The sequence below is a fragment of the Dipteris shenzhenensis genome, chromosome 4 (assembly GCF_047967505.1).
Source record: "Dipteris shenzhenensis isolate YYH24624 ecotype China chromosome 4, Dip_SZ_1.0, whole genome shotgun sequence".
Classification (NCBI taxonomy): Eukaryota; Viridiplantae; Streptophyta; class Polypodiopsida; order Gleicheniales; family Dipteridaceae; genus Dipteris; species Dipteris shenzhenensis.
The window spans coordinates 19,445,305-19,472,059 of NC_141599.1; the positions used below are offsets into that span (position 1 = coordinate 19,445,305).

The 26,755-nt window shown below is 39.7% G+C and overlaps 1 protein-coding gene across 1 annotated transcript; it reads left to right on the forward strand.

Moving 5' to 3' along the window:
• The first annotated feature begins 459 nt into the window (after positions 1-459).
• Positions 460-25,174, forward strand: LOC147902563 (tetraketide alpha-pyrone reductase 1-like). The gene is made up of 6 exons (XM_087373360.1): positions 460-688; positions 781-950; positions 1,041-1,244; positions 1,319-1,478; positions 2,082-2,265; positions 24,920-25,174. Exons 1-6 carry the CDS (start codon positions 550-552, stop codon positions 25,074-25,076), a joined length of 1,014 nt encoding a protein of 337 aa, XP_087229486.1. The 5' UTR covers positions 460-549; the 3' UTR covers positions 25,077-25,174.
• Positions 25,175-26,755: the final 1,581 nt, after the last annotated feature.

Genomic DNA, 26,755 nt, shown 5'->3' on the forward strand with positions numbered 1-26,755 from the left:
GGTGGAGAATCTAAACAAAAGATAGTGTTAGGGTGCAATCTTTATTTCCATTCAATATAGCACATAATAGTTACAAACCCTTACCGCCTCATGCCAAGTGCAACCACGACTGCCAACAACAGCCAATCTACCCCCGCCTCTTTCCCCCGAACATCCTTCCCTTCCTGAACCTCCCTACTCCTCCTCCTCAGCTCTAGAAATCCTCTTCTGGAGCTCTAGAATTCCTTGTGCGAGTCTAGTATTAAGGGCCTTAAGGAATATAAGAGATAGCAAGGTCGACTAGACGGCAAGGCGAATAAAAGAAGCAAGAAGTCAACGTGATCAAGGGAGAGATAGCGTGTCTACTTTTAATTGTTGGATATTAATTTCTTGGACATGAGTGTTTTTCAGGCTGATGTGTCTACTTTTAACTGTTGGATATTGGGAGGCTGTGGGTGAGATGCCCACGACTATCACCAGTTGAAAGGTCGACTAGATAAGCTCCATATATTTTCCACTGTGTGTGCCCATGTGTGTTTGTGTGCGTGTGAGAGTAAGAGACCTGGAGAGATGGCTTCTGCGGACGCCCCTGAAATCCCTAAGATAGGCACCGTGTGTGTGACTGGGGCTTCAGGTTTCTGTGCGTCTTGGTTGGTGATGCGATTGCTCGAGCGGGGCTACAAAGTGCGAGCGACTGTGCGAGATCCAGGTTATCTACCGGCATTCAGAAGTTATCGCGATCTGGAATTTCCTTGTCGAGATGCATATGTTCTTATGACGAATTTGTGGAACATGTGGCAGAAAACGCAGCCAAGACGTCCCACCTGCGCGCGTTGCAGGGAGCAACGGAGAGGTTGGAGATCGTAAAGGGAGATCTTCAAGAGGAAGCCGACTTCCTGGCTGCTGTGAGGGGATGCGAGGGAGTATTTCACGTTGCGTCCCCTGTCATCTTTCAAACGGACAATCCCGAGGTAGAGACATATGCTCTACGCACATTTGATTCGAGTTGTCCAACGCGATTGCTGCAGACGCTGTTAAGTAAGGTTGCTCTGTTTGCACAGCGGGAAATTTTCCAACCAGCCGTCCAGGGAACGCTAAACGTACTGAAAGCTTGTGCGAAATCGCCCTCCGTGAGGCGGGTAGTATACACATCCTCCATTGCTGCGGTACAGTTTCCGGGAAACGACGTTCCCTCCGACTACACTTTCGATGAATCTTCGTGGACGTCCGTAGAATACTGCAAAGAAGCGCGGTTTCCAGCGTGGGTATGTGTCTGTTGGGGCTCTGTGACGTTGATCGCTCGTGTGTGACAAAGCTCACAGCTGCATTTAAATCGCAGGCGTACTGTGCTTCAAAAACGTTGGCGGAGCAGGCCGCCTTCGAATTTGCAAAGCAAAATGGCATGGATTTGGTAAGCATTCTTCCGGGGCTGGTGGTGGGAGCTTTCTTCACGCCAGAAATTCCAATCTCGGTGCGAACTGCTCTAGAGATTGTCGGAGGTGAGTGTGTTGACAACTCTGCTCTAGCAACAAGTATTTCTAGTTTGCGTAAGTATGTCTTCTCGACGAACAAAAAGCCTTACATTTGAGTTAGCCTACCTATAATGTCCCTTGAGCATGAATAGATGCTTGAAAAAATGCCTTTAGCATTAGTTCTAGTGGGTAGTAAGGGCCGAAAATCGAATTGACCCAAGCCTTATCCTTTCAAATCAAGCCGCGCATTTCGATTAAAGTTTAAGAGAAGATTTCAGATGTGATTTCCAAAAGCTTATGGCTGTCCTAGATAGTATAAAGCAGGGTGCAAGTAGAGACAAGAAAGGGGTAGGAAGAGTGGTAGGGAGGTGGCAGAGCAGGAGGGAGAGGATCAGGAGAGGTAGAGGAGCAGGATAGACAGAGTAGGGAGGTTAATCATCAGTAGAGATAGATTAATTGAGCTTAATAGCAGGGCAATAAGCAACTAATTAATATAATGTCCCTTGAGCGTGAGTATGAGTCCTTTGGACAAACAAAAGGTGTTAGCCTAGCTATATTGTTTGTGTGTCTAATTTTAGTCATTAATGATTGCCTAATTTCACTCATGATGGATATTGGAATTCGATTTAGGTAGTTATATGTCTCACCTCAGGAGATCAACTTACGTGGATGTGGAGGATGTGGCCAGAGCACACATCTTTGTTTATGAAACCTCTGCAGCTCAAGGGCGGTACATGTGCTGTGCCAGAACCGTTTTCATTGACGAGGTTATCGAGATATTGAAACGACATCTTGAGCTACCAATCGTAACAGAGTAAGCTTGCTTGGACTCATTTCACACTAATGGTAATGTTATAGTTAAGATTATTAGGACAATGTTCAAAATGATTTTTTGTTTTGGTAGAAATCAAGACATCTCCTAATATGGCATGTCTATTATTTTTGGCACAAATTTTAAGGGAATCTATTGGCCACCATGTGGCCATCATTTACATCCTACAAAAACTTTGAGTAGTAGCATGTCATCCCATCCCCCTCTCTCTATCATTGACAAGTAGGAAAGCTAAGAGCATAACTTCTGGCTATCTTCCTCTTAGAAAATACCATCTGGTACTGGAAATTTGAGGTTTCCCTTATTCTTAATTGCCACCTTTCTTTCGTCATTCACCTTACCTCTTCTAACCTCCCTCCTTCCCCTCTCTTCCACTCTACTCTTAGCTCTCCCATCAACAACCTTGAACCCCACCTTCCTTCCACCTTCTCCCTCATTGTTTCCCCACCTAGCAAGCCCTCAAGCGAAGGCTCGCATGGTCATGCTGTCCTTTTTTTTTTAATATGTAGAAAATGGGTATGTCTCTAATCTCTCTCTCTCTCTCTCTCTCTCTCTCTCTCTCTCATCCAAACTCCCTATGGCTGCCAAGTGGTAGACCATGGAAGCATTGTGTATCCAGGCTCCCAACCCTTGTCCCATAGCCTGCATATGTTAAGGCATTATATTCAAGGACTTAGTCCTTGCAGCATTGTATATAGAACTATTGTCCTCGCAGAACACATGTAACACACATTGGATAAGGGCCCCTCAAAGCACACATTTACATGCATGTGAGGGTTCAAGGCCACCACCTCTAACAACCCCCAATGAAAAAATCCCTGTAGCACATATATAGCCAAGCTATCCCTTTGGGGGGATCACTCATAAATATGTAAGCACAGCAATTTTTTTAAAAAAAATCCCCTTTATATACTTTTTCACATACGAAATTGAATAGAAAAAGGGTGTGTTTTATTCTCGACAAGTTTATAGATAAGGGGATTTCCCTGCAACACATATATAGCCAAGCTATCCCTTTGGGAGGATCACTCATAAATATGTAAGCACAACCTTTTTTAAAAAAAATTCCCTTAATATACTTTTTCACATACGAAATTGAATGAAAAAAGGGTGTGTTTTATTCACGACAAGTTTATAGATAAGGGGATTTACAAATAGTCCTTGAACACAAATGAGATATAGAGTATATATAGTAACTAACACTCCCCCCCCCCCAAGGCTACCCCCAAGAGTCACGCTCTCTTAATTGGCAATGTGTCCAATCCCTTGGACCACCCATCATGAGGTACCAAGGTTCCTTTTAACACAAAAATGTAGGTCCATTAATCTCAACCTCTACCTAGCTTGAGAATTGTCCATGGCCACAACATTGTCTTCTAAAGGATTGCATGTGAAGACACACAGTCTTGCATCAAAATTATGTAGTTTAAATGATCTACCAATGTAGTTTTGGCTAAAGAGCCAACGGGTAGTCACTTCCCAAAACCACAGAGAGTATGGAGACAATGTGTTGATTCACATTGAACCTATGTACTCAGTGTGTAGATTTTCATAAAAATCATTGCAAAATATCTAGAGACCTCTTTGTCTCCCTCAATTGATTCCCCCCTAGTCCACAACTATGTTCATCTAAGATGAATACGAAGTATTGAAGAGAGTGATATTTTATTGTCGAACCATTTAGTCCGCAATTCAATTATATTTGTAGTAGTAGGTCCAACCTTATATTTTGGGAGATAAAAGATCTCGGTTATTTTCCAAGGGGACAAACCTTAGAAAGTATTTGTAGTAGTAGGAAATCATCCTTGACCATAACCTTGCTCAATCCAACCTTTGATGAATGGAAATTAAAAGATTTCTATTATTTTTCAAGTGGACAACTCTTGGATATCGCTTTTGACATTGATTGTTATTAGATCATTGGAAAATACCCTTCTACAAGTGTTTCTCTTATTCTTTATTTCTTTTTCATCCTTTCACCTTACATTTTTCATCATTTCCCTCTTTCACCTCTCTTCCACCCTCCCCTCTCTGGCACTATAATATAAACTCATGATCTTATGCATCAAGAACCCCTATCCACACTCTTGGTTTTTCTCAACCTTATTATTTCTAGTCCTAGTAGGCTCTCTTTGTAGGGAATCCAGTTGGCTACACTATCTTCTCTTCCTTTTACAAATCCAAGTATGTCTATTACCCTACCCCCCCTGCCCTTCTCCCCCCACCTTCCTCCCTTCTCCCTCGCAAATAGAAATAAAAAAGAACAAAAAAAAAAGACTCTACATAATCATATGAAATCTTTCTTTTTTTGAGATACTGTTATGAGGATCATGATATCTTATTGAAGTACATTCTCTACTTAAAGTCTAAATTTAAAAGATAGTCCTCCCCCCCCTCCGCCCCAAAAAATAAATAAACGAATTATCTAGATACAGTGTAAATTCTAGTGAAATGAAAGGAGAGGATGGGAGGGAATGGTACAAAGTTTGTGTGCAATTTAGATTTCTCGGATAGAGAGTGAAAGGCAAGAATTTGTGGTGCTTCAAGCTCTTATCCATTAGGGGGATGAATGTATACATGATTATGTAAGCTACAAGCTCACATTAGAGAATGTCTAGGATTTTTTTGAGCTTATCCTTAATCATAGATGAGACCAACTATGATTTTCTTCATTTAAAACCAAAGAGGGGATGAAGCTAATACATTTATTTAGGGTTCTCCAAAGCCATGATCATGCGGTAACATGAGTATGTGTTCATCCTCAGTAATCATGTCCATGGTGGTATCAGTGGCATGGTAATAATTACCAAGACCTACTTGCCAATAAATACTGCAGGTTTATTGGTGGTGAAATAATATATCATTTGTAAAAACATAAGTACTAGTAATATAAACATACAATTCACTTTAATACTAGTAGCATATTTCACAATTTCATATGATCTATCTATAAAAGAAGATTTTGATGATATCAATAAAAAGCATGTATTTTTTATTCATATTGTGAGATCTTATGCCAATTATGGACTTGGGAAAATCCAAGAAAGAGAGTACAATATAGAGGATGTGTAGATCATGTCCTTTTTCTTGGGATGGTGATTTATTTTAATTTGGTGAATCTCAAACTTAAGAAATTATTTGAAATCTAGATTAGAATTTATAGGTTTTTTGTAACATGGGTTTCTAAATCTCAATAAGTATGGGGCCATTAATGCCCAAGAAATAATTAACACTGTCATAAAAGAATGCTCTCCATTTTTGTAATACTCTGCCTTGAACCTTTAAAAAATTATATTTAGCAAAGAAAAGTATTATGAAAAAGGGGGGGGAAATAATTCCAGTACACAAGAATATGAAGGGGTCAATCAGCCTCCTAAAATAATGCTAAAATAGTCGAAATAGCTTGCTTAACCTTATCGCTGACTAGTAATGGATGCTTAGAAGGAACCTTAGAAAAAAATAGACCTTATCTAAGGTTCACCATATCTTTCATAGTAATGGATGCTTAGAAGGAATTAGAAAAAAATAGACCATATCTAAGGTTCACCATATCTTGTCATATGTCTAATAAATAGAAGGTTTCACAACCTTAGTCAAAAAATGTAAGGAAATACATTGTTGAAGGTTGGCATCGTTGTGCAATTCTAAGGGAAGAGCATGAACTCTTTGTCATGGCTACTAAAATAAAACAATGCAACCAAAACCTTCTCCAAAGGAACAAAAAAAAGAAGAAGAGAACTTTGCTATAATAAATGATCCATGAAGAGAAACAATGACAAATAGGATGACAAAAATAAGAATTGAGCCAAAAATATTCTAAAGCAACAGCTCTCTACCAGTATGCGTTTTGAGAATATGCAATGAAGATTTAGTGGTAGAATGAAATGGAGACTAGAGAGATGGCATTAACCTTAGAGACATTTCATTTTGAGAACATGAAACAACCACAACTGCTATACCTTCTTGTCTGTAACAAGAGTGGCTTACAGAGAGACTCTAATGCACATATATACATACGTGTAGCATTCATAATTCAAATCATCATTTTTGTAAAAAAATCAATGGAACAACATTTGTACTACTAGTAATTATGCTTCTTGTGAAAGAGCAATTCCATAAGACCATGCAATTGTAAGAAAACAATACAACGTCTGTGCTCAACAGATTCTGAGAAGACCACATCGCGATTTACTATTACCTTCTTGGTAACTGGATTATAGAGATGGTAACCCTTTGCCTCTTCACTGTAGCCCAAGAAAATACACTTCCAGCTCTTCAGTTTCCATTTGGTCACATCCAAAAACTTTGAAATGTGTAGTTAAAGGTTTCCTACCAAAAAAAGGCCTATAGTGGAGTCATCCTGTTCACAATCTTCGTGTCATCACGTTCACAGTCTTCGTGCAGTTGAAGGTTTCTTACAAAAAAAGGCATGCAGTGGAGTCATACCGTTCACAGTCTTCTTGGTAACAGGATTATAGAGACGGTAACCCTTTGCCTCTTCACTGTAGCCCAAGAAAATACACTTTCGACTCTTCGGTTTCCATTTGGTCTCGTTAGCATCAGGGACATGCACAAAACATCACATCCAGAAACTCTAAAATATGTAGTTGAAGGTTTCTTACCAAAAAAGGCCTGCAGTGGAGTCATCCCGTTCACAGTCTTCGTGTAGCTACGATTCAAAATGCAAACTGTCGTGTTACATGTTTCAGCTCAGAAAGTCTTTGGCAAATCTTTTCCTTTCATCATACTCTTGCTCATTTCGTGGATGACGCGCATCTTGTGCTCTGCTACTCCATTTTTCTATGATGTATGTGGCAGGGGTTTTTGCCTCTTGATCCCGTGACTTTTGCAGTAACTTTCGAATTCACTTGATGTGAACTCACCACCTCTGTTTGATCTCAACTTCTTCACCTTCCTCCCCATTTCTTTCTCGACCATTACATGCCATTCTTTGAATCTACTAAAAGCCTCATCTTTAGTCTTCAAGAAGTATATCCATATCCTTCTACTGTAATCGTCGATCAACGTCATGAAGTAGTAGGAACCACCCAAAGCTTCCATCTCCATCTTTTCACATAGGTCTATGTGAACGAGCTCTAGAAGAGTCTTTGCCCTGCTAGCCTCTTTAGGAAAGGGCTATCGATGCTACTTGCCCATCATGCAAGCTTCACATATATCGGGCAGATCTATAATTTCTAGTAGGTCTATAATCATTCCACTTTTATGCATCTCCTTTAAAGAACTAAGGTTTAGATGACCAAACCTCTCATGCCACAACTTAGTGTTGTGCTCACAGCGGCTCGAGCACTGAAAGCTGAGAGTTCGTAGATGTTGTGCCGTGTACCTTTACCAATGACCTTTCCTTGAAGATCCAAAATCTGTGTGCCATTCTTATCGAAGTGAACATTGAGATCCCTCTCTTGATATCTGGCATATAAAGAACATCGGACAACTATTTTACAACTCCATCTGACTTAAGAGCAATCGTACCTTTTCGTTTTGCTGGAATTTTGCATCATTGCCGACTACTACCAGGATGTCATTCCCTACCGGATGTAGAGAGGTATACCAATCCTTTCGACTGGTCATGTGGCACGATGTACCACTATCAATAATCCAAGGTTCATCCGCAGGTACATGAACTGCCTCCGTGCAAATCTCCTCAATTGCTACGAACAGCTCTACTGGTACTACCTGTGCGCTGTTGCTGGACTCTTTCTTTACTCCATTCTTCTCATCTGCAATCTTCTTGTGGCACTCGTTCTGCTTGTGCCCTGCCTTGTTGCAATAGAAGCACTTGATCTTCGTCTTTCTCTTTTTATCATTAGAAGAAGATGGGTTACTAGAGTCCTTACCCTTACCTTTCTTTGATCCAGCCGAGAAAGCTGAATCTTCTCCAGTCGTCTTTTCACGCATTTTCTCCTCCAAAAGCATTGCATTGAAATCCTCAAAGTTGAGGAGTGGAATTTTGTTATGCGTATTCAGTGCCATAACAAGACCGTCGTACTTTGATGGAAGAATCCGTATATGCACGTTCGTGCTAGATTCTCGCTAGTGATGGTGATGCAAATCACAGTCATCTGATCGTGTAGGTTCTTCAACCTGGTAATGAACTTCTTTGTCATTTCAGACTAAGACAGTTTCTCATTCGCAAGTTGAGTCTCCAGATTCTGAATCCATGTCTGATTCATGGTCTCATACTGATTTTTCAAGATCGTCCATGCCTCTGCTGTGGTGACATGTTGAATTAAGCCATGCAGAATCACTTACATTGCAGACAATAAAACACAACGCATCTGCATTTGTTACTATCCACGCAAGAATCTGATCCGCAGGTGGTACTATTTGTTGTCCTACATTGGTTGGATTCGGTCTTGCAATCGGCTTCACGACCACCCTAGTAGCAGTATCCCAAAGCTCGTATGCGCTTAGGATGGTCTTCATCTTGAACTTTGAGAGTGGATAGTTATGCCGTCTAACTTTTCGCTGTCGTTGAACGATGGGATTCACAGACTTGCGGGCTGGGCCATCTCTCACAATTTGCTCACAAACAAAAATACACTACCAAATCTTCTTGCTAGAGCCCAAGCTCTGATACCATGTAAGAAAACAATACAACGTCTATGCTCAATAGATAACAGGATCTCGTATGCAAGAGAGAAAAGCAGATAGTATGGAGAATCAAAATTTTGATTACTGTAAAATTGATACAATAGATGGCGCTGCCTTCCAGCCGTGCGCTCCTATGTGAGAAGCTTCGATGGCATGCTGGAAAGAGTAGGGGATGGAGATTGGATGCTAAGGAATCAGGGTTGCTATAGTTAGTGATGATAATGGGCTTCACGGGCTTGCTCTTATATAGCCACAAGTAGTAGTCAGTTAGACTCAATTGGGAGACCGACCCCGTGGGCCCAAAACGATCGACTGGAGTTCGGTCCCAAAATAGGCCACCAACCATATGTTAAAGCAGTGGCGCTGAATAGAGTAACTAACCTACGATAACCATTCGGCCCAGAGCCATCCGGGATTATCTGGGGCTCCAAACGAGCCCCGCAGTTTGAGAGTGGGCTGCCCCAAAAAATGCTCCATCTACCCTCAGTGCAATCAGTCATGGGATGCCTTCCCGCACTTGCATGTAGCCTAGTTGGCAGTGTGACAACTCTATTTGAAGCCGTCCAGCCATCAGGCCACACATGGCCCCCATCTGGTGTCCAAACTAGGACCTATCGGATAACCGAGCTACTCAAATGCCTTCTCCTCATATGGGGGGCTTACAAGTAGAGTTAGCTGGTTCCCACGTAGTTACACGAGGGTGGAGCATTGATATCTAACAGCAACAATCTTTAGTAGACTAAAATGCAGTTGTAGCATGAAGAGCAACGTTTGGAAACAGGACTTTGAAAAAAAAACGTCTTTTTTACTATAGCCTATAGTAGCAATAGTCGTGTAATGCGGCAACAACAAAAACCACATTGCTAAAGTTTTTAGTCATCATTTCACTACCTGAACTTTAATTGATAATGTTACCTTGACTTAGGCTAGAAAGAAGGTCACTGCACAATAGTCTGCAATAAATAGGAGGTGTATATGTCCTAAGAAGAACCAATGAAAGGAGATCGACTAAGAAGAAGGAAGCTACAAATATGGTAAGAGGAGAAATGGAGAGAAGTGCTTATGCTCTGATACTGTGTTACAAGATATAGAGTGCATAAAAAGGGAGATGCTCACAAGAGGGAAAGGAGAGAGATGGAAGACCACAAGAGGAATGAATGCAACTCATAAGAGTCATATAATTACCTATCAACCTCATTAACAAGGAGGCTAAGGTGATCCACATGTACAAAAGGGTAACCACCCACTAAATAGAACCAAGTCTCTATCTAAATCCCATCCACTAAGCATGTGAATGTGTATTTAGACCCCTCTAGACATCTTGATGGACTAATCGTTTTAAAAAAGATGTCAACAAAGGTGCTTCATGCATTAGAGGTTCTTTTTGAGTGATAGTGAATAGCAATTACCAAGTATAGGACTTAGTGCAAAAGACATTACCAATCAATTGTGACAAAAACTCACCAATTGCACTCGTTTAGTCATAGATGATTTTTTCCTATTAGTTTTGTAAAGAAGTGAAACTTTTATATTGGTGTCGAAAGTTTGTATGCCCTAATAAAAATAAAGTCTTGAAAAATTTGCCAAGATTTGAAACTTTAATGAGAATAAATTTAAAGTTTCGCCACGATTTACAAGTGTTGACTCTGTGCCAACATGAACTTACGTAGAAAGAGAATGTGATACAACTTTGTGTTACAACTTTGTGATACAACTTTGTGATACAACTTTGTGATATATCTTTGTGTTACAACTTCTACATGTAGAAAGAGAATGTGTTACAACTTTGTGTTACAACTATGTGTTACAACTTTGTGTTACAACTTCTACATGTAGAACGAGAATGTGTTACAACTTTGTGATACAACTTTGTGTTATAACCTTGTGATACAACTTTGTGTTACAACTTCTACATACAACTTCAACTTTGTATTACAACTTTGTGATACAACTTTGTGTTATAACTTTGTATTACAATTCCTACATGCAGAGAGAGAAGCTCTCCAACTTGTATAAATACCCCATAATGGAATGAAGCCCAGACTCTTTGGGGCATTGTGTTGAGTCTACTTTGGTATTCCAAGCATTTGTCTCAAGTGTCCATGCTTCCTTGCACTCCACGTCCAAAAGCATGTCCTAACCTTGCAACTTCTCCTCCCCTCTCCTCCAACCTTGCAACCCATCGTCTCCCTCTCCTCCTCCCTCCTTCTCCTTCCTCCTCCTCCTCCTCCTCCTCCTCCTCCTCCTCCTCCTCCCTCCTTCTTCTCCTCCTCCTCGCTCGTCGCTCCTCCCTCCTCTCTCTTCTTTTCCCCATGCTCTTACACCTTCTTCCTCTCCCACTCTTATGCTCCCCCTGAACCCTTTGTTCCTCAACCCTTAAACTCCATGATCTATGAGGGAGACGAGTCCTCCACCATATACTCTACCCTGAACCTTGGAACCTCCTTCTAACCCTAGACTTTTTTTGAACCCTGGAACCTCCTTCTGAACCTTAGAACCTCCTTCTAACCCTTAAACTCCTCCTAAACACTACAATCCCCAATGAAGGCGAAAGCTTTCATTACCTCAATCATGATGATACACGTTCCTTTTACACATACATGCACTTTGTTTGCTTACCACACTTAAGCTTACGTCTCTCACCAGAAGACGACTCAAGGTCCTAAGCTACACCTATACTAGAACCGACATTGCTTTGTGAGTCACTTGCTATGGCATGCTATTGCAAGGGAGTTGATTTGCTTGAGATTGTTGTTGAAGATGTGTCATCTAATGCTCTAGGCACAATTGATTGAATAGCTCATGTTCCCATATTCAATCTGACTGCAGTGTCTCGATTCTGGATTGTTAGTCTATCAGTTCCCCCGTCATGAAGGACTGATGCTTCTCGTAACGAAGGACATCCCAGTAAGATTTGATAGGATTTTTTGGAGAGATCTAAGACTGTGAATTGAAGGGAAAAGTGGACTCTTGCGATCTTTGTGGACATGCCATTACTATCCCCAAGGGTTTAGCTTGTGAATCATCGGCAAGACGTATGTTAAAATTAGTCTTTTGCATTGGTGGGAGATCCCATTCTTCGTAGACCTCCTTTGATAGGACATTTACACATGCTCCACCATCCACTATGGCTTGGACTTCATTATATGCCTTGTGGATCAAAGTCACCCATCTGCACAAGGATATCTTAAATGTCGTTCATAGGTGGAGGGAGATTTGCGAGTTCAATCCATCCTTTGAAACTCTCCCAGAGATTGGGACAATTTCGTAGGAGAATTCCGATGGGAATCAACACAGGGCGACTCAGGATGCTAGAGAGTGCGGTTCCTTTAAGTTGACGTGGCGGTATATTTTGTTGTGGAGTTTGTGGTTGGAACAAAGGCTCGAGTACAGTATCAATACTTTGTGGGGACAAGTCATGGATTGGGTCATGAGCTTGTTTCTCAGCCTCAAATTGAGCTTGTTAATTTTGGACCCATTTGTTGAAGTATATGAAAACGAGCCTTCTCCACCTCTGCATTCGAGTATGGAGCTTCTTTTATTTGAGACTCGGGAGTTGATGTGAATGAGCTCGGCTGCTCATTGCTTGGCGGAGGTGGAGGCACTTGTGCTTTCTTTTTCAGAAGTCACTTTGGTCGGATTGGAATGTTAGGGTCCTTGGTGGCCTCTTTTTGTTGGCATGTAATTACATTGACACGTTGTGACTTTATACTTGCCGGACCCAGACTTTGATGGTCCACCCCAATGATGTCGATGGGAACGTCAGGTTTAACCTCTGTTTGTTTAGGGATCTTATTTTTCATGGGACAATCCATGCACGCATGTCCTATGCCACAATCTCCACAGAGTGGTTGGAAAGTAGCTAGGCTACCACGATGAGGGAACTCTGCGATCCGGTGATTTTCTCCACAACCGTAACACTTGATTGGTGCTCGAAATGTGTTGGGTCGTACTTGATTTGCATAAACTAGTATTAGACTCTTTGCACATTCTACATAGCACACTAAGTACTCTGCTTCATACTCAAATGACGAGTCTACTTTCTGGGCTTGTAATTGATGTATTCGAACTGCCTGAAGAGCTAGATTTGTTGGTGCTCATGGGTATGGTTATGGATTTGGATTCTTGACACGAAGTTGTAACACAAAGTTTTATCACAAAGTTGTAACACAAAGTTGTAACACATTCTCTTTCTACATGTAGAAGTTGTAACACAAAGTTGTATCACCTTCTCTTTCTACATAAGTTCATGTTGGCACAGAGTCAACATACTCCCGGATCTATTTTATTACCGGTCCTCGGATTATGGCTTATTTTGATTTCAGAGTTAGGATGTCATGTGCGTAATCTAGTGGCTGTTTAGCTTGTGGCATGCGAGTCATTCCTGCTGTAATGCTTTTGCACCATACAATTTGTAGTCAAGAAGCTTATCTCCTCTTAAGGAGGGGTAGACGGCTGTGAATTTCAGAGGGGATCTCGTTGCTGAGGTTGCAGACTTTGCCATCGAATCTTCTTAGGAAGAGGTTTGGTGGGGGTCTCGTTGTTGAGGCTGGCATTTCTTGCTATCTTGCATACATGTTGGATGCGATTGCACCTGTATCATTGAGCTTGTAGATAATTAGTATGCAAGTCTGATATTTTTGCATATAGGAGACTGTTGGTAAACTGAAAGGAAAGAGTAGAGTGGACACAAATTCAGAATACTTGCATCATGGAATGAAGAAGAGTGAGGTCCTTATGTAGGCACCGCTTACATGCTCACAGGCATCACTGATGACTTCAGAGCTCCACAATCATCTCCTCAATCTACTCCTAGATTCTCTCAATCATCCTATGTGGCTTTCCACCACGTAACTGTGCGTATGGGCACCTAACTGTGCCTCTAGCACTCACACATAGAAACCAAGGTGTGCCTGAGGCATACACCTTGAGATATCCCAACAAACCCCCCCTCAAGAGAATGCCTCAGGCTATGTCAAGGATACAGCTAGCACAAGGTGTCTCATGCCATCTCATGGTGGTCATGGATCTATCAATGGCTAGGATCTCAAGCTAGCAAGGGTTCCCATGGGTGTAAGGTAAACAAAAGGGATACAAAAAGACCTTCCAATGGTTATCTCCCTACATGTACATGCACACAATGTCTGTAGGAGGTACCATGGAGCAAAACACATACACATGGCCTACATCATAAGGTGACCAGAGGTGTTTACAAAACACACAAAACACAATAATTTATTTCATTCATTTTGGAGGACTATCCAGGATGAGTACCTTGACTCAACATAAAAAGAGAGATCTGGAGCATACATAGAGATGATTTAAAATGCATAATCTTCAAAAGATGCCTCATCTTGTGGAGACACATCAACTGAAAGTAGATTCGCATTTTCTGTCATTGCTTTGGCTCTGCAAAGCTTCTCATGATGGTTGTTTTTGCCACAGTGTTTGCATGGATTGATTTTGAAGCAGTCCTTTGAAAGGTGATTTGTCTTTCCACAATGATTGCAAGGTATAAACTTGCCCTTCTGGATTTTTATAGCATAAACTGTGTCATTGCCTTTCCTGAGCTCCATGTGCCTTTCTTCTTCTTGGAGAGCAGAGATAATACCTTCAAGATTAGGATTAGGAAGATTTTTCAAAGTGGTAACAATATGATCATAATCTTCAGGCATACTCTTAAGGAACACTGCCATAACATCATCTGTAGTGATAGGAGAGTTAATAGAAGCAAGTTGAGTCATAAGACTCCGCATGTAATTGACATGTGCTGCCAAAGGAGTGCCACTAGCCATCTTCAATTCAAAGAAAGAGACTTTAAGTGATAATTTAGAGATGTGAGAGCTAGCACCAAAAATCATGTCAAGCTTCTGCCAAGCTTCTGAAGGAGACTCTAAGTTAGAGATATGATGAATATAATCATCTCCTTAAGCAAGAGCAATGATACCATATGCTTTCTCCTCTCTAGCGGGATCCCTTGTAGGGAGTGTCGGAGCTGATGGCTCTCCAGCATTGGAGGCTGTAGAAGAAGAGGTTGAAGTCAGTTTGACAAGTCCCCAGAGGTTTTCCCTCATTAATGCAAATTTCACCTTCATCTGCCATGTGTGGAAGCCCTTTCCATTGAACTTATCTGTGTTCAATATGGTAGGGTCTAACCCAGATATTGGGAGTTTCTTCTCTCTTACAAGGCTAGAAAAACAACTGAAAGGCTTCCAAATATAAGCACTTAATGTAGCAAAGACTAGTGACCAAAATTCAATCAATGATGCTTTTTCTTACATGCTTCATAGAGGTGGCTAAAATGAAAGCTTTCCAATCAAAACCAGGTATAGCAACTCAAAGCAAAACTAAAGCCACACTTGTACTGATGTTATTGAAAGCTTCAAAAAACCAAAAATGCTAGAATAGCATCTTATGTAGCATCATCTTCAAAAACTTGTCAAAACTGTCAAAATCAAAAGACTGAACTTGGAGGGCTTTGTATCTCACTCTTCAGAGCAAAGGAAAAGGGGGTTTCTGAGGCAAAAGAGAGCTTATATACCACAAAAGGTCCACTGAGGAGAAAAGGCGAAAAAACACGTCAGGGCGCCATAGCTTGTCTCTCCATTTTGGACTGGTTTTTCTCTATTTTCAGCTTGAATATGCAGCCATTGCTGCTCAGATTTCAGCACAGGATAGCTCTAGGTATGGACAAGCTCCCTCTGAAAGGAATTAGAGAAGCATGGAGCATGCTGAGAGAAAACACAGGAATAAAGGTCGACGAACTGCGTGTAATGGCAATGAAACGAGGGAAAGATTCTTCAATTCCTTTCAGCCAGTGGTTCACCCCTTCAAGGTGGATCTCCAGCAGGAAGGGCATGGAGAATGGTAGAGAAAAGGAGGAGAACAGGCTTAAGCAAATTTTTGGAAGGAAGAGGAAGAGATGGTGAAGAAGAAGAAGCTAGAGAAGAAGATGATGATGTGGCAGAAATGGATCAAGGGGGATCAAATGGCTCTGATACCATGTTGGTAAACTGAAAGGAAAGAGTAGAGTGGACACAAATTCATAATAATTGCATTATGGAATGAAGAAGAGTGAGGTCCTTATGTAGGCACCTCTTACATGCTCACTGACATCACTAATGACTTCAGAGCTCCACAATCATCTCCTCAATCTGCTCCTAGATTCTCTCAATCATCCTATGTGGCTTTCCACCACATAACTGTGCTTATGGGCACCTAACTATGCCTCTAGCACTCACACATAGAAACCAAGGTGAGCCTGAGGCATACACCTTGAGATATCCCAACAGAGATGGCTGTGATGTTTGGCGGGGGTCTTGTTGCGGAGGTTGCAGTCTCTTTTGCCAATTCATCTTGAGTTTTGGCATAGCTTCTTGTCATGCTTGTGAATTCATTGCATGCTTTGAGAGTATGGAATCAGATTCATCTACGAGATAGAGCACACTGATTGGGTTTCACCCATTGTCATTGTGCCTAAACGCAACAAGAAGCTTAGAATATGCATAAACTTAAAAAAATGTGAATGCCGCCACAATTAGGGATCACTATCCCCTACCCTTAACAGAAACAGTGTTGGAAAAGGTGGCAGGATCCGAAATATATAGCTTCTTGGATGGCTTCAATGGCTATAACCAAGTGCAAATTGCTCCTCAAGACTAATCAAAAACAGCATTTGCTACAGAATGGGGTATTTTTGCATATAGAGTCATGCCATTCGGACTTTATAATGCCCCAGCCACATTCCAGCGAGTCATGTTCATAGCTTTCAAGTCATTTTTTAATAAGTTTTTACAGGTGTTCTTGGATGATTTATGCATCCATTCAAACAAACATGACCACTTCAAATGTCTTGAAGAAGTACTAATCAAATGGAGGGAGTATGGCATCTCCCTAAATCCAACAAAATGTTAGTTCATGGTCACCCACAGAGTTGTTTTGGGACACATCGTCTCTCAACATGGAATTGCAACTGACATGGACAAAATCAAAATCATCATGGAATTGTCTCCTTCTACAAATTCCAAAGGTGTACAGGTCTTTATGAGTCATGCCGGCTATTATAGAAGATTTATATTGCGGTATGCCATGATAGTTGACCACTTTTCAAATTTTTAGTGGAGTTCTTATGGATCGAAGAGTGCGACCAAGCCTTTGAGCTTTTAAAGTGATGCCTAATCACAGCACCCATCCTTATATCTCCCAATTGGGATATTGATTTTCATGTTCATACTGATGGATCCAAGTATGCAATTGGGAGTGTGCTTTGTCAACCTGGTGAATATAAGAAAGACTACCCCCTTCTACTTCGCCAGTCGACAATTCAATGATGCACAAATCAACTATACAACCACAGAAAGAGAAGCCCTAGCAATGGTGTATAGTGTAAAGAAATTTTGGCACTATCTAATGGCAAATGATTTTGTCTTCTACACCGACCATCAAGCATTGCTTTATCCTGTGAACTGCCCGTGTACCAGAGGAAGAATAACTAGATGGCTCCTCTTGCTTCAAGAATTCAACTTCAAAATAGTGGTCCACAAAGGTGCTCAACACTACATTGCTGATCACATGTCTCGAGTCAAGTCAGGAGAAGAAGCCACTGGACTAGAAGACGACTTACCAGATGCAACACTATTTCAAATAGATGTTGTTCCAGAATGGTGCGGAGATATCATTGGGTACTTGATGGCAGAAAGACCACCCCCTGATATGAAAGCAGTAGATGCCAAAAAATTGATTCTAAAGGTTGCACCCTATCAACTCATTGTAGGACAACTGTACAAGATGGGCAAGGACCAGATCTTAAGAAGATGTGTAATGTCTCATGAGATCATGCCAATCCTGAGTGAAGTCCATGAAGGCATTGCAGGAGGATACTTCCAAGGGGAAGCTAGAGCAAGAAAAGTTCTCCTCACAGGCTACTAGTGGCCAACACTGTGGGCAAATGCCTATGAATATGTAAAAGATGGTGATGTATGCCAACGGACTATTAAACCACAACACAAAGACTTCAATCCCCTAACACCAATTGTTGCACAAAACCATTTGAAAAATGGGAGATTGACTATGTGGGTCCCATGCATCCAGCAGCAAAAGGAACACAGGCATGCTACATCATTGTGGCCACTGATTACTTTACAAAATGGGCTGAAGCTAAAAGCAGTCAGAAAGGTAGATGGCAGAAGCACAGCAAGATTCTTATACAAAAATGTGATCACCCGATTCAGATACCCCATTGAAATTGTGATCACCCGATTCAGAATTGTGTCGGATAGAGGCATACATTTTGTTAATGAGGTAATCCAAGAACTCTTGTCTAGCTTCATGGTAATCCATAGAAAAAGCACACCCTACTACCCCTAAGGGAATGGACTAGCAGAATCCAGTAACAAAATAATATGCATTATCCTCACCAAGGTAGTAGAACCATAGTGTTCTGATTGGGCAGAGAAACTGAATGCTGCCTTATGGGCATATAGAACCACATTCAAGGTCAGTACAAGAAACATACCTTTTCAATTGGTGTACGGCCTTGAAGATGTGGTCCCACTCAAATTTGTAATACCAAGTCCACGCATCGCAGTACAAGAACGCATGGGTGACTAGGAATCCTCGAAAGAAAGGCTCTATCAGTTGGAGAAGCATATGGAGACAAGACTAGTCGCCTACCATTAGTCGCCTACCATGCCATGACAATAGAAAAACGTAGAAAAAAGGCATGGTTTGATAGAAATCTGAAAGCTAAAGACATCAAGGAAGGCGACTTAATCATGTTATACAATGCCAAAGTACACAAGGGGAAACTAAAGTATCTAGGTCAAGGACCATACCGAGTACGAAACATGAATCTCATTGGAGCTATGCTGCTAGAAACATTGGATGGAGTCCAATTCAACACAACAGTAAATAGGAGCTGACTGAAGCGCTACTACATCAAGCCATCCCCGACAAAAATGAAGGTTTGGGAAACCAAGTCTTACTTAGTTAGGATTAGATTGTATCACGAGCACTCACTAGCATATGCACATTTTTGCACATATAATTTTCACTAGATTGTTACACACACACTCACCGGCATATGCACATTTTTGCACATGTAGGAAGACCTAATCAATTTCGTATTAGGGATGATTGAGTCTTAGTTTCCCTATTAAATCCCACAAATAAGCATATAGTTAGACACATCACATGCACTCACACGATTTTGCATAGGCACATAATAGATTGCATCAATAATAGTATCACACACTCTCATTCCATACTCTCAAAGCATGCAATGAGTTCACAAGCATGAGAAGAAGCTATGCCAAAACTCAAGATGAATTTGCAAAAGAGTTTGCAGCCTCCGCAATGAGACCCCCACCAAACATCATAGCCGTCTCCTATATGCAAAAATATCAGACTTGCATACTAATTATCTACAAGCTCAATGATACGAGTGCAATTGAATCCAACATGTATGCAAGATAGCAAGAAATGCCAGCCTCAACAACGAGACTCCTGTTAAACCTCTTCCCAAGAAGATTTGATGGCAGAGTCTGCAACCTCAGCAACGAGATCCCCTCTGAAATTCACAGCCGTCTACCCCTCCTTAAGAGGAGATAAGCTTCTTAACTACAAATTGTATGGTGCAAAAGCATTATAGTAGGAACGACTCGCATGCCACAAGCTTAACAGCCATTGGATTACGCACATGGCATCCCAACTCTGAAATCAAAATAAGCCATAACCCGAGGACGGGTAATAAAATGGCTCCGGGAGTATGTTGACTCTGTGCCAACATGAACTTATGTAGAAAGAGAATGTGATACAACTTATATATGTAGAAAGAGAATGTGTTACAACTTTGTGTTACAACTTTGTGATACAACTTTGTGTTACAACTTTGTGATATAACTTTGTGCTACAACTTCTACATATAGAAAGAGAATGTGTTACAACTTTGTGATACAACTTTGTGTTACAACTTCTATATACGACTTTAACTTTGTGTTACAACTTTGTGATACAACTTTGTGTTACAATATCTACATGTAGAGAGAGAAGCTCTCGAACTTGTATAAATACCCCATAATGGAATCAAGCCCATACTCTTTGGGGCATTGTGTTGAGTCTACTTTGGTATTCCAAGCATTTGTCTCAAGTGTCCATGCTTCCTTGCACTCCACGTCCAAAAGCATGTCCTAACCTTGCAACTCCTCCTCCTCTCCTCCAACCTTGCAACCCATCCTCTGCCTCTCCTCCTCCCTCCTCCTCCTCCCTTCTCGTTCCTCCTCCTCCTCCCTCCTCCTTCTCCTCCTTCCTCCTCCTCGCTCCTCCTCCTCTCTCCTCTCTCTTCTTTTCCCCATGCTCTTACACCTTCTTCCTCTCCCACTCCTATGCTCCCCCTAAACCCTTTGTTCCTCAACCCTTAAACGCCATGATCTAAGAGGGAGACGAGTTCTCTAGCATGTACTCTACCCTGAACCTTGGAACCTCCTTCTAATCCTGGACTCCTTCTAAACCTTGGAACCTCCTTCTGAACCTTGGAACCTCCTTCTGAACCTTGGAACTCCTTCTGAACCCTGGAACCTCCTTCTAAACCCTAGAACCTCCTTCTAAACCTGGAACCTCCTTCTAACCCTTAAACTCCTCCTAAACCCTACAACCCCCAATGAAGACGAAAGCCTTCATTACCTCAATCATGATGATACACATTCTTTTTACACGTGCATACACTTTATTTGCTTATTACACTTAAGCCTACGTCTCTCATCAGAACACGACTGGAGGTCCTAAGCTACACATATACTATAACTGACAACCCCATTATATCTGTAGGTGACAAAAAGCCTCGGAACCTTGCATACTGAGAGAATCCTACTCTTCCTACAAAAGCAGTAGGAAAGAGCCAACAAGTTTTTCTTTAAATTTTTTTAAAAAAATATAAATTTCTAATATGTTATACAAATATAGTAAAACTAAAAATACTAGCTGGATAAACTTTCGTCAAGATTTTAGATTAATATACAAGCATAGCTTCGATAAAAACATCCTTGCATTTAGTTAAACAATGATGTGATGTGGAAGATCCTCCACCTTGATCATCACAGGTGTAGCTTCCACATCACATAGGAGAGGAGTGGGGCAAAGTAAAAAGAGGCAAGAAGTATCTTGATATTTTATTAGGATCTTTTCCTCAAGTCAAAATAGCTAACTTTTGTTACATATATCTGAAATGATATTGTAGGACTAACAATAATTTTCATACAAGTTGAACTTTAAAAACTCAGAATATTTTCCCTTATATCTATCAAATCTAATTGTGTGGATCATGAGTTTTCCAACTCAATCCTCTAAAATTTTAAAGTTGTTGAGCCAAGGGAACTTATTTTATGATCTCACTAAACATGACATTGATTATATATGGATTCTAGAGCCCTCAAAAGGATCCTAACTGCCAATAGAGTACCCTTAGAATCATCTCTTAAGGGCCATGGAAATGTCTTATGATATAAATTGCCTCACATGTATGAGTGTTAATGCTCATAATGTATATAGGCAAATAGAGATGGTTAATATGACATATAAACATGAATAAGCTTCAAGATATAAAATATCATATGAAATAAAAGTGTGTCTTCTTACCATGGCCTCTTCAATAGCTTACTTCTATGCACATCAAATGTTTAGTGGTTTGAGCTAATTGGATTTGATACCATGAAGCAAATCCACGGAGAGAGATCATGACGCATAAAAACCCATGTATTGTACTAATTATCAAATAGTTTTTACATAATGATGAGAAATCAAACGCTAAGATAATCACTTGTTAAGAACAATTATGTACATCACACCTATGCAGCTACCTCAGGGGGTGCACTACTAAGAAGCCCAAGATAGTGATTATCAAACAATTTTTAAATAAGTGATGAGTCAAACACAAGAGGATCACTTTTAAAAACACTTACCTATGCAGCTACCTCATGGAGGGCACTACTAAGAAGCCCTAGATAGATATGTTGTTAGAAGGTATTTAGAAATCCTGTTATTTATAATTTGCATTTATCAAAAAAACCCTTTTTCTTTACAAACTTACATTTGTTTTTCAAAATTTAGTTGAAGTCTCCCATATATAAATCCATTTATGTAAAATCACATGATTATTAGTTGGATATATATTATTGGTTGATTGATTTACTGATTGATGGAGAGAGAGAGAGAGAGAGAGAGAGAGAGAGAGAGAGAGAGAGAGAGAGAGAGATTTTCTCAGTGAATAAGAAACCCAGGAAAAACCCACCAAAATGACATTAGTGCATAGAGGAAAACTAACATTAGTGTATAGAGTGCATTTGGTTTACGAAAAAGAATTACCATGCTCATCATCATCATTATTAAAAAAAAGTCAATTTTCCTCAAGTGAAAATGAACTATATGAGAGTGATGGTATTTGTGTACTCTTATAATGGTATATGAGAGTAATGGTATTTGTGTATTCTCAATAGCATAAGTACACTTCTTTTGGAGTAGGCGGTTTAACTAGTAAAGTATTGACTATGGTATGAATAGCTCCCTTTGAACCACTTTCATATCTTCTCATTAAAAGGGTGATGTTAATGATGATGCCATTTTGGGCAATTTGTTTTGGCCACGCCAATGCATCCAGAGTTGCCCAATCCCCAAAAATATTTGATGCACAATTTGGAGATTTAAGACATTAGCAATGCATTTGGAGTGACTCAGAACCCCCAAAACAACTTTAGAATCACCACAATCAGACTTTGAATGAGGGAGAAATGCCATGTTTGGGCAAATTATCTTGCCTAGATTAGGTTGCATCAGTGCTGCTTGATCTAGTCAAAACATTTGCCCAAAAATATCATTTCTCCCTCATATGAAGTTTGATTTTGGTGATTTGAACGGCATTTTGGGGGTTTTGGGACCACTCCAAATGCATTGTTGACATCAAAATATCCAAAACTTGTACCCATTTTATGTTCCATGCTAGGGAAAAAATACTCCAATAACAAATCATGCTAGTGCAACAATTTCTAGCCTGCAAAAACACTTTCCCAGATATGCTATGAAATGTTACACATTTTGGTGACGTTTAGGAGGAATTCAATGTAGTTGCCAAAAAATGGTAATATTAGAAGGTCAATGTCTCAAGGAAACATTATGATGATGTTAATATTGATGTAGTTGTGGGCAAATGTTTTTACATAAATCAGGCCACATCAATGCATTCGGAGTTGCCCAAAACCCCCCAAAAATTTTGATGTAGAATTTGAAGATATAACATTACCAACTCATCTAGAGTGACCCAGACATTCCAAAATAACTTTTGATTCACCAAAATCAGACTTCAACAGAGGGAGAAATGACATTTTTAGGCAAATTTATTTTGCAAAATCAAGCCACATCGGCGCCGCCTGAAGTAGGCAAAAACATTTGCCTCAAAATGTCATTTCTCTCTCCACCGAAGTCTGATTTTGGTGATTCAAAAGTCATTTTGAGGGTTTGGGTCACTCTAGACACATTGATGATGTGAAAATATCCAAATTTTGCACCAATTGTTTGCTCCATGTTAGAGGGAAAATTCCAATAAGAAGTCATGCTAGCGTAACATGTTGTAGCCTACAAAAAGTCTTTCCCAGAAATGAATGCTACATGTTTTGGTGGTGTTTAGGAGGAATTGCATGTAGTTTCTTATAAAAGGTAAAATGATAAGGTCAAAGTCTCAAAAAATCATTATGATGATGTGAATATTGATGCAGTTTCGGTCAAACGTTTTTGCATAAATCAGGCCACACCAATGCATCCGCAGTAGCCCAAAACCACCAAAATATTGGATGCATAACTTGAGGATCTCAACATTACCAATGTTTCTGAAGTGCCCTACAACCCCCAAAATGACTTTTGAATCACCAAAATCAAACTTTATATGAGGGAGAAATGACATCATTAGGCAAATGTTTTTACCTAGATCAAGCCACGCCTTGCCAAAAATGTCATTTCTCCCTAATTTAAAGTCCAATTTTGGTAATTTACTTAGTATTTTGGGGGTAACAGGGCACCCAGACACATTAGTGATGTTGGAATGTCCATATTTGCACCAATTGTTTACTCCATGTTAGGAAAAACATTTGCAAGGACAAGTCATGCTAGCACAACATGTTCTAGCTTGCAAAAACAATTTCCCTTTAATGCTATGGAATGCTACATGTTTAGTGATGTTTAGGAGTAATTGAATGAAGTTGCTTATAAATGGTAATATGAGTAGGGCAAAGTCTCAAGGAACATTAATAATGTTGCATGTGATGATGATAGATAGATCAACCTTTCGATGGTCATTGTATGATCATGTAAATTATTCATATGAATGTAAAGGCATGAAAGAAATGAATGTAAAGACAAATGCTTAAATCATGATAGAAATGCACATACTAATCCCCATTCAGATGGCTAGTTCTTATGCTTTGGCCCTCTCTCGTGCATTAGCCCCTTGTCAGAATTAGCCCTATGTTCAAACCAAGAATTTTGCATTTGTTTGCACCTAAAAGGAGCCCAAAGGTAGAAGGCAATACACATCTTCAAGAACACACCCTACATATTAAATAATTTATGCGACAACTAATAGTCTTCAAACTCAATGATGGTGATGATGCATGCATTGACGTATCTATTGCTTGTGACTATAGTCTAGCCATTTTTCTGAATGCCCACAAGTTACTCGTTGTTGTTCCTGACATGGGTGCTCTTGTTTAGTGAATTTCATCATGTTAATGTAATTTTAAAAACTTCTAAGAATTGGGATACATATTCAAGAATACACTTTAAACATTCTAGAGTTTATGAGACAATTAAGAGGCCTCAAATTCCACAATAGTAATGATGCATATGCATGCTTGTTTTAGCACGTTTTTCTCGGTTTTTCCTTGCTAAGAAAATGTCATTTAAAGTTTGAAAATAGGAGAGAGAGAGAGACAGAGAGAGAGAGAGAGAGAGAGATAATTTTATATGTTGATTTATAATTCTACAGGGTTGGGCGCCTTGAGGGGCATTCCCATAATTTTTCATCACAAAAGCTTCTCTCATTAGGATTTAAGTATAATAACAATATTGAGGATATGTATGCTCATGCTATAGATAGTTGTAATGAAAGAGGAATGCTCAAAGATGTTATACAAAGCTCTTAAAATAGTTCACCTAAGGTAGAATTCAGCATTATACATTGATCTTATAATGTTACATATATGAACATTTTGTGAAAAGGATAGGAGGAATGTATCGATGCTATTGCATCTTTCCATACATTGTTCTCATTTATATAACTTCATAATTAATGATACATAAATATTATTTTTCATATGAAAATTATGATTGTATTTTTTTCTTTTTTAAAGATTTGATTTAATGTGATGGATAGTAGGTAGCCTCTATGATTTTTATTTGAATTGAGTATATAGTTTTTCAAAATTAAGGCCTTTAGACATATCTAATCATTTGAAAAAATGTTTGATAGTGTGAGCTAGGAGGGAACTTTTCATGATTGCTATTTTTTTTTCCATAATGAAGAAGAAGAATTGAATGCTAAAGTAAGTTTCAAGAACTAAATTAGACAACAAATTGTCAATGCAAGTGATATAGGACATAAAAGATGATGCTCAGAAAATTGATAGACTCTTCAAAGCATAATTTTATTCATCGTAGCACAAAGCTTTAATCTAGAAAAATTGCTACTCACATTAGATCTACACGAAGCATACAAGCTCTTGACATCAACAATCTCATCTCACACTCATCTCACATGCAAGAAAATGAAAAAATTTAGCCTCTTGCTGTAGGTTGCAAGCTCTCTCACAGTCTCTCAAAAGCCTTTGTGTTCTAGTCTCTACGTTGGACATAGGCTTGAGTAGACCTTGGGCATGTAATTGTAATTGATGTCATGCTAGCTTATTCTTGATAGCGAATGAACACTAGTGCTTCATGTTTTTCCTTTAATTCTAGTTACATGGATTAGTACTCAGAATCCCCTTCTATTTTGATTTTTTCTAAGGGGAAAACCTTGGAAGGAAATTTAAAGAGTATGTAGTCAAGACTTGTAGCACACACAATGGTTTGGATTCCATGTGAATGAATTGCAAACCCACTATTGAATGTAAGGCATGGCAATGAAAACCAACCACTCATAGGTAGCTTGAGTTGGGAGCACAAAAATGGGAAGCCAGATGCCTCTTTGTATCAAATTGATACAAATCCACACATTCTCGCAAGAGGTAGCTACCCCACATTGGAACAATGGAAGAAACATGACACATAGGAACACTAAGCGAATAGAAGTATTGTTGAGCTGTATCCATTTCTTTACTTTCAAAACCTACTAGTCTTCTGTTTTGTAAAATAACGGCTCCAACAGCTACATCACTCTCATCCATTTCCACCACAAAGGGTGAATTCAAATCAACTAAAAGGACTCTAAATTGTTTAAGGGATCATGCCAATTGGTATTTTTGTAGATTACAAGAGAAATATGCTTAACTCCTTAGGAATACTAACATCAAATGCAACTAAGAAAGTGACCTCAAGACTTTGTACATTGTAGACAGCTAGATGTGAGAGGTTGGAAACTTGGAAAGACTCTCATGGAAGATGACTTGGACAAAGAGAGGACAGAATACACAAAGAGAAGGAGAGAATACTTATATTTTAAAAATGCTAGAAGGATTCCAGACACACAATCCAAATAAAGAAACTCAATTAAAATGAACGATCTTTTTGTAAGAAAACAATACAACATCTATGCTCAACAGATAACATGATCTTGTATGCAAGAGAGAAAAGCAAATAGTATGGAGAATCAAAATTTTGATTACTG

Coding starts and splice junctions, on each gene's coding strand:
- LOC147902563 (XM_087373360.1), top strand. CDS start 550: ATGGCTTCTGCGGACGCCCCTGAAATCCCTAAGATAGGCACCGTGTGT. Junction 1,245..1,318: donor AAGCGCGGTTTCCAGCGTGG/GTATGTGTCTGT, acceptor TTTAAATCGCAG/GCGTACTGTGCTTCAAAAAC. Junction 2,266..24,919: donor GAGCTACCAATCGTAACAGA/GTAAGCTTGCTT, acceptor ATAATTCTACAG/GGTTGGGCGCCTTGAGGGGC.